The 9,151-nt window shown below is 51.0% G+C and overlaps 1 protein-coding gene across 1 annotated transcript; it reads left to right on the plus strand.

Annotated features, from left to right (window-relative positions):
* Positions 1-6,502: 6,502 nt before the first annotated feature.
* On the plus strand, positions 6,503-8,882 carry IL3 (interleukin 3). Its single transcript, XM_005557713.4, has 5 exons — positions 6,503-6,671; positions 6,769-6,810; positions 8,103-8,192; positions 8,320-8,361; positions 8,465-8,882. Exons 1-5 carry the CDS (start codon positions 6,510-6,512, stop codon positions 8,558-8,560), a joined length of 432 nt encoding a protein of 143 aa, XP_005557770.3. The 5' UTR covers positions 6,503-6,509; the 3' UTR covers positions 8,561-8,882.
* Positions 8,883-9,151: the final 269 nt, after the last annotated feature.

The raw sequence follows: 9,151 nt of genomic DNA on the forward strand, positions 1-9,151 counted from the left end.
GGCCCACATCCTCTGTAAAGGCCCAGCACGGGGGAGGGGGGTGCAGGAGATTCATGGGGCGTGGGGGTTGGGCGGATGGTGGGGCATGGGGAGGAGCCCCAGATGGATTGATACTCTTTTCTGATATGGAACCTCCACGACAAACACATCAACTTATTCATCATTTTCTGTAAAGAAAAGATCAGTAAAGCTGGAAAAAATGTTTGTAAAAGGTTTCTCCTCACCTCACCAAGGAAGATAAGACAGAGTGGGCATGGCTGAGAGGCAGCCTGGCTCTGAGCTCACCTTGGCCTGTCTATGTCCCTGCCTAGCTAGCATCTGGTCCTGCCCTTCCCTGGACAGCTCTGACCTGCAGCTGCCCACCCAGGCTGGCCCTTCCCCTCTCTCCCTGGGAGGCAGACAAGACTCCGCCTGGCAACATCATCCACACAACTAACGCTCCATGTGAAGTCTCCCCCACTTAGGGGAGCATTTCCTGAGGGCCTAGACTGCCAGGTTCTTAGCATTTATGCCCCAACATTGTCACCCCACAGTTTGGGAGCAGCTTCTTTGAGAATGGGGAGCTCCTGGTTTTGTCTGCGATAGATATGATAAATGCAATAGGAATGCATGTTCCAAAGCTTTGTATTCCAGGTGGGTAACAAGAGAGTGACAGGCACTGAAAGCCCATAACTTATTAATAACAATAGGAATGATATGGCCCCCCCACCAGGTATCCAGATATTGGAGCCCTGGATTGAGGCCAACAGATGGAGCACCTGCAGCCCCAAACCCAGCGCTCTCTAGGGAGCACTTCTTCCATGGCATGCCTGGCTCCAGATCATCCTTTAGGTCATAGCTGTCCTTTCCTCCTGTCTTCTCTGATAGTGCAGGCTGGATGAGGCTGCCTCATTTCTGGGCTTCCACCTTCCACAGGCATATCATTCTAAATGGGGATTCTCTATCTTTCTTCTCTATTAGACTGGGCCTGGGATGGGGGGTCTGCTCTGCACCAACTGGGCCCTAAGGAGGCCATGTCCCTGCAGCAGGGGATAGAAAGGCGAGGGTGCACAGGTGGAGGCTGTGTAGGTCTTGGGGACAGAGTGCAGAGCCAAGGTTGGGACAGGAGTCCTGAGCTCTCCAGCTGGGCCCCCTCGGTGGCTTTTTCCTGAGCTCTCTGCTCAGGTGAGCAGGGGACATCCGATGGCACCGCTTGGCTGGCCAAGAACCCTGAGCTGCCTTCTGTGGTGACAAAACCAGGCGATGTCATCAGGGCCACCAGCGGAAGCACAAGTGAGGTCATGGGCAGACTAAATCTGACACACGTGATGCCATGGAGAGGGCGGCAGAGGAGCTCGTCACAGTGACTGAGGCGCGGGTTCTTGCCTGTGGTGGGTACCCCAGAAAATTCCACTAGGCCTGTGGGGGTGAGTAATGGGAAGAAGGAGGCATGTACCTCTGGTTGGACTGGACCCTGAGGGCCAGGACTTCCAACACTGTGGCCAACTCCGTAGGGATGAGGTCCGGCCCACAGTCCAGAGACCCCTCCTGAAACCTCCAGGGCTTTGGCAGACCCCGGGCGGCAGTCTTGGGCTGGCTCTCCTGTCCGGGCCCTGGCACAGCCTCCCTCATGCCTGCCCCAGGGGTGGGCACGTGTGCTCATTTCCCTTCCTGATAGCAATCAGCCCAGCCCGCAAAGAAGGGTTCCCCTCAGCTGGGCTGGGTTGACGCAAAGGCCTGGGATGGAATCACCATCTTACAGGGGCCAGGTCTCTCCCCAAGGGCTGGCAGGACTGTGGCCTCTGGAGGAGGGAAGTGGTGCCTATGATTTTGCATGAAGCTCCTACAGAGTCAAGGAAAACCTCAAAGGAGACCCCCAGGATGACCCAGGCTATGCCTCGGTCTACCAAGGGCTCGCGGAAGTGCTGTGGTGGCCAGCTACCCAGATATCCTTGGCAGCCCCTTCTGAATGGGGAACTTCAGAACATGTTCTGAACATGTTCTGAATTTAGGAACATGTCCCTCCATTCCTCCCTGGTTCATCGAACAGCAGCAGGTGTTGGGCTGCAGTCACTGGGCCTCTCTGGGGGGCACACCCTCCTGCCTCCTTTGCTTTGCCCGGCTGGCCTCCCTGCCCATCCCAGCCTCCTCCCATGACCCCACACCCTGCCTCTGGGGCCTTCCATTTCATATTCTTGCCTACCAAGGCCCTGGGTCCTCCCAACCTCCTCACCCTCCGACCCCAGGGTGCCAGCCCCTCAAGATCACCTCCAGGTAGTCACAGCTCAAGCCACCAAACCTCACCACTCTCATTGCCTCTAGCCCCACCTCAGGGGCTGACTTTACCTCTATTTCACAGAGAACACAGAAGCCATTGTCCCTTCCCACCACAAACCTGTGGACCAACCTGAACCACCCCACTGCACCTTCCCCACCAGATAGACTGGGCCACCCAGGCAGCCTTTCCCTGAGCTCTCTGCGAGGAGCCCGGGACAGCTGATGGGGCACTGCCTGTGCTGGCTGGCCAGCCATCTCGCCCACTCCTGGCTCACCTCCATCAGAGAAGAAGGAGCTCAAACTTTCATGTGGAAGGTGCACTCTGACCCTGTGACTCCTCTGGCTGCCCCATCCCCCTCTTTCCTTCAGAATAAAACTTCAAAGAGTCTTCTACCCTCTGTCTCACCGTCACTCGCTCCTCAGCCCACTGCCAGCGGCTTTGCCTCACCACACACTGAAACCACTCTGCCAGAGGTCGCAGGGATCTCCCCGTCAGGAGTGGTTACACCTCATCCTCACCCTGCTCTCCTGCCAGGCGGCATCACCCCGGAAGGCCGTCATTGTCCGATGCTGCCCAGGGGGTGCTCAGTCTTTGGGTTGGACTGTTCTGCTTACCTCAGTCCCAGTGATGTCACTTCCTGGCTGCATCAGCTCAGCTTCTCTGAGACTCAGTTTCCTCTTCCAGAAAATGGGACTAATAACAGTACCTGCCTCACAGTTCATCATGAGGATTAAATGAGTTCAGACACGAAAAGAACTTAGTTTCCCATGCTTCACAAGTGCCACTCAATAGAAGTCAGCTGTGAGAGCGCTTCCTTTCACCCAGTCCCCTCCACCCTATTAGAACCTACCTAGTCCAGCTTCCTACCACCTCTCTTCCAGAGACTCCAATATCCCCTCACTGGCCACCCTGCTGCCTTGATCCTTCTCATCCATGCCCCCACAGCAGGTGCACCTGAGCTTCACCACGCCTCCCCTGGTCAAAAACCCCGCAAGTCCTCCAACGCTCCTAGCAGGAAGCCTCAACCTCTTTCACCTTTAATAAACTGTGTGTGTGTGTATACATATATGTATATAAATATATATATAAAAATATATACCTATATATACATAAAAATATATATTAAAATTTATATAATTATATACATTAAAATATATAATTATATATAATATACTATGCAGCCATAAAAAAGGATGAGTTCGTGTCCTTTGTAGGGACATGGATGCAGCTGGAAACCATCATTCTCAGCAAATGATCGCAAGAACAGAAAACCAAATACCGCATGTTCTCACTCATAGGTGGGAACTGAACAATGAGATCACTTGGACACAGGAAGGGGAACATGACACACCAGGTCCTATTGGGTAGAGGGGAGGGATAGCATTAGGAGATATACCTAATGTAAATGACAAGTTAATGGGTGCAGCACACCAACATGGCGCCTGTATACATATGTAACAAACCTGCACATTGTGCACATGTACCCTAGAACTAGTATAACAAAAAATATATATATTAAAATATACAATTATATATAAAATTATATACATTAAAATATATAATTACATATAATCTATATTAAAATATATAATATATAATTATATAGTATATATATTAAATATATAATTATATAAAAATATATTAAAATATATAATTATATAAAATATACAATTTATATATATATATTATGTATAATATATATATAATTTTTTTGGAGAGATGGTCTCACTCCGACACCCAGGCTGGAGTGCAGTGGCACAATCACAGCTCACTGCAACCTCGACCTCCCAGGCTCAGGTAGTCCTCCCACATCAGCCTCCCAAGTAGCTGGGACCACAGGTGTGCACCACAACACCTGGCTAACTTTTTGCACCTTTTGTAGAGACAAGGTTTTGCCAAGTTGCTCAGGCTGGTATATAATCATTTTTAAAACAAGAGAGAAACACTACAAATGACAAGATTCATAATACTACTACTACTCAGGATTTCGTGGGCATGCATGGTTACAACACAAAGTCTTGCCTTTTAAAGAAACAAAAAAATATACAGGAATGTTTTGTCTCCACAGCTTTAAATTCATTAAGCTTTAAAATTCCCTAGAAAAGCCCACTTACATTAAAAAAAAAAATACAGCTTTTCTCTATAAGGAATCACATTATTTGTGCACAAGTCCCCAAAACATTTATATGGTACCTTGGTGTTACTGAATACTTGAGTATGCAAGGAACAAACTCTGGGTCCCTGGGGCAATAGGAGACCCTACCGGAGCTAAGGTTGATGAGGTAGTTAGATCAGAGCCCCTCAAATGTCACTGAATCATCGAGGATCTTGTCAAAATGCAATTTTTGATTCAGAAAGTCTGGGCTGGGGCCTGAGGGTTGGCACTGCTAACAAGCTCCCAGGCAGTGCTGACCTGCGGGTCTGGGACCACAGGAAGGGCAGGAAGGGTAGCAAGACTTGAAATCTGTCTCCCCACAAGACTGAGCTGCTAGTGGAGGTTACCACGTCTGTTTTATTCACAGTGCCGACACACAGCAAGTGCTTTGTAGACATCTGTTGAATGAATTGTGCCTACCGAGTACCCAAGCTGGTCCTAAGGCTCCTCTGTGTTGTGTTGAGTTGTGCCTGTGAGACTCCACTCTGGGTCCAGAACCTAGGGCTCCTCCTGGTCCACGGCCCAGCCTGGAGCTGAGCCAGGAGCACATATCAGCTACAGAAATTATCCTCACAGCATGGCCTTGAGTCACAGCTTCTTCACCTGCCTCCCCACAGCCACATCCTGGTTCTTGTCTTCACCTGATCTGCTTATGCTCAGAAGGCCAAAGCACCCAAATTCCCCTGCCTCAGCATAACCTCCTATCCTCCATCTCCCCACACTGATCACATCACACCGCACCACGACCCAGACCCTGGCCTTTCCATCCTGCTCTCCTCTCCCTCCCACCCGGGGCCAATCATCTTGAAGAATTCTTCCACATGCCCCCATCACACTCATCCCTTTACCAAAAGTCCCTACCCCATGGGGTGGGTCAGGCAGGCCTCAACACAGGCCCGTATCAGGGGGACGCCTCTTCCCTCAGGGGCTGCCCTCTGGGATCACCACCCCCGCCCTCTTTGGTTTCCTGCTTCCTATCTGGCTGCAGCTTTTCAGGCCCATTGTGTATTTCCCCATGGTCTGTGCCCACTCGCATCCCCTCTCTGCAAACCTTGCCTACTGGGCCTGTACCTGGCAAATCCATGCTCAGCACAGACAGGGATGGAGACCTCTCAATACAACTGTCTCCTGCCAATCCCTGCCCCAGCAGCCTGAGGCCCAGCCTGCAACCAGCGAGCTGCTCTCCTTTCTCCTCTCCTCCCTTGACCTCGCCCCTCAGACCATGCCAATTCTACCTCCTAAACCTCCCAGGCCAGCCCCTCCCCCAGCTCCCAGTGACAGTGTCCTCAAGAGCTCCTGTCCTTAGGTACCTAAGCTCAGCTCTTGGTGATACCAGAAGTACTGCCAGGGGCTGCAGCCAGGCCTCCTGCAGAGGCTGAGTCCCACATCGCAGGGAACAGCCATGCCACTGCTAGCAGACAAGTAAGAGAATGGCCACCTGGGGCCTGAGTGCTCTTGGTCACCCACCAGAAACAAAGTGTCAAGGAGAAGCTGCCCGAAGCCCATGGGACAAACCACTGGGGATTGGAACACCAGTAATTCCGCATTGGGAGGGGGCACCAAGAGATGTGCTTCTCAGAGCCTGAGGCTGCACATGGATGTTGAGCAGTGCGACCGGCTACCAGACAAACTCATCTGTTCCAGTGGCCTCCTGGCCACCCACCAGGACCAAGCAGGGTGGGTAGCAGAGGGCCACCTGGAGGTGATGACAGATGAGATCCCGCTGGGCAGGAGGCCTGAGTGAGCTGAGTCAGGCTTCCCCTTCCTGCCACAGGGGTCCTCTCACCTGCTGCCATGCTTCCCATCTCTCATCCTCCTTGACAAGATGAGGGGATACCCTTTAAGTAATCTTTTTTCTTGTTTCACTGATCTTGAGTACTAGAAAGTCATGGATGAATAATTACGTCTGTGGTTTTCTATGGAGGTTCCATGTCAGATAAAGATCCTTCCGACGCCTGCACCACACCACCCGCCCCCCGCCTTGCCCGGGGTTGTGGGCACCGTGCTGCTGCACATATAAGGCGGGAGGCTGTTGCCGACTCTTCAGAGCCCCACGAAGGACCAGAACAAGACAGAGTGCCTCCCACCAATCCAAACATGAGCCGCCTGCCCGTCCTGCTCCTGCTCCATCTCCTGGTCAGCCCCGGACTCCAAGCTCCCATGACCCAGACAACGTCCTTGAAGACAAGCTGGGCTAAGTGCTCTAACATGATCGATGAAATTATAACACACTTAAACCAGCCACCTTTGCCTTCACCGGTGAGTAGCTGGGATAAGACTGGCCTGCAGCAGGGAGGGGTGGTGGCTGCCTCAGGCCAACAGGCCTCATGGGCCTCTCTCTCCCTTCACCCCATAGGACTTCAACAACCTCAATGAGGAAGACCAAACCATTCTGGTGGTAAGAGCTCAGCCCCTGGATCCCAATCCACTTCCTGCCTGGGTGACTTCAGCCATGTCATTCCATCTTGCCTAGCCTTGCTTTCTTCATCTGTAAAATAGGGTTAATAGCGCCTGTCTCAGTGGGACTGTTATGACAGTCAAATGACACAATGTGCATAACGTTCTGGCCCAGCATCTGGCACTTAAGGGTTCAATACGTGGCCACAGCCATGGCTATAAGAATGAAAATGACTTTTAAATTAGAAAATGAAAAGGCAGTTCTAGGTGAGGAATACTAAGGGCCTTAAGGTCAGTTTTTGGTAGGACAGACTCTGGACTGACAGATGGAAATTTCCCCCACAGATGTGCCAGCTTCTTTTCCCCTTTAAAAAGTGAGTTTGTGTTTTCCACCCTCATTGGTTGTGGCATTATCATTTACAGTTATTTTTCATGGTTCCAGTTGGTTGCAATGGTTCTCTCTCACGTTTGCATGACATTTCTTGGGTCAAACAAGAAGTGGAAGCCTTTGCTGAGTTCCTGGGCCATCTGTATTTGGGGCACTCACTGCTCACATGCTGCACCCACTTCCATGTTGCGGTCTCTGTGATTTTCTTCTTGATTTCTAGGAGACTTTAATTCAGTCAGGGCATGAACGCTGTTATCAGCCTTTGAGCTACAAATACTTCCCATGGAAGACCCCCTGCCTTTTGTAGAGTTTCTTTTTGGAGATATGTTCTACCCCAAGTGCAAAAAGATCCACCTAGGTCCCCCCTCCCCCCCCCCTTTTTTTTTTTTTTTGAGACAGAGTCTCACTCTGTTGCCCAGGCTGGAGTGCAGTGGCACGATCTTGGCTCACTGCTACCTCTGCCTCCCAAGTTCGAGCCATTCTCCTTCCTCAGCCTCCCAAGTAGCTGGGACTACAGGCATGCACCACCACTCCCATTTTTGTATTTTTAGTAGAGTCGGGCTTTCACCATATTGGTCAGGCTGGTCTTGAACTCGACCTCAGGTTATCTGCCTGCCTCGGCTTCCCAAAATGCTAGGATTACAGGCTTGAGTCACCGCACCCGGCCCACCTAGGCCCTTCAGGCAGCTCACATGAAGCCAGAGACTGGGGGCTTGAGGAAACCAGGTCCTGCCTGCCACTCACTTCTAGGCCTGTGCTCTTGGGCAGGGACCCACCTGAGGCAAGAATGGGACTAGGAGGGAACCCGAGAGTGGGCTTGGGAAACCGTGGGGGTGACTTCCAGCTGCTTGTGGGAGGGATACTCCGTAACCTTTCCCCCGTAAGTGTATTCTCTGCCCTGTTAGGAAAAAAACCTTCGAAGGTCAAACCTGGAGGCATTCAGTAAGGCTGTCAAGAGTTTACAGAACACATCAGCAATCGAGAGCATTCTTAAGGTATGTGAAGCTGTTGAGGGTTTGGGATCCCTGTGTTGGCCCTGCCCTGCCTCTGGGGAGGATGACAGCAGGGCCCACTCCCTTTTCAAGGGAATCTCTGACCATCTGCTTTGATCTCTTTCCACAGAATCTCCCACCATGCCTGCCCATGGCCACGGCCGCACCCACGGTAAGCTGTCCCCCAAGATGCCCGTGTCGTGGCTTGCTCCTCAGTTGGTCATCACCATTATAGCCTGGACTCACCTAATCCCACCTTCTTGGTTTCTTTATAGCGACCTCCAATCCGTATCACGAACGGTGACCGGAATGACTTCCGGAGGAAACTGAAGTTCTATCTGAAAACCCTTGAGAATGAGCAGGCTCAATAGACGACTCTGAGCCTCGAGATCTCTTGAGTCCAACGTCCAGCTCGTTCTCTGGGTCTTCTCACCACAGAGCTTCAGGACATTGAAAACTTCTGAAACCTCTGGCTCATCTCTCACACAGTCCAGGACCAGAAGCATTTCACCTTTTCCTGCGGCATCAGACGAATTGTCAATTATCTAATTTCTGAAATGTGCAGCTCCCATTTGGCCTTGTGCAGTTGTGTTCTCATTTTTATCCCATTGAGACTATTTATTTATGTATTTATTTATTTATTTATTGCTTTCTGGAATGTGAAGTGTATTTATTTCAGCTAAGGAGCCATGTCCTGCTGCTTCTGCAAAAAACTCACAGTAGGGTGGGAAGCATGTTCATTTGTACCTCGAGTTTTAAACTAGTTCCTAGGGATGTGTGAGAATAAATCAGACTCTGAACAACTGCTTTGTTACCAGTGTTTCAGTTTGATTCGGGACTTAGTGACCATTTTAGAGGAGACTGGTGTGCCACGAATCCTGGGTGGCTTGATCCTGCCACGTGGATGTTGTCTGTGTGAGCTTGTTCTCACACTGCCCTCCTGCCACCCCCATTTCCAGAAA

Source organism: Macaca fascicularis, chromosome 6 (genome assembly GCF_037993035.2).
Source record: "Macaca fascicularis isolate 582-1 chromosome 6, T2T-MFA8v1.1".
Lineage (NCBI taxonomy): Eukaryota > Metazoa > Chordata > Mammalia > Primates > Cercopithecidae > Macaca > Macaca fascicularis.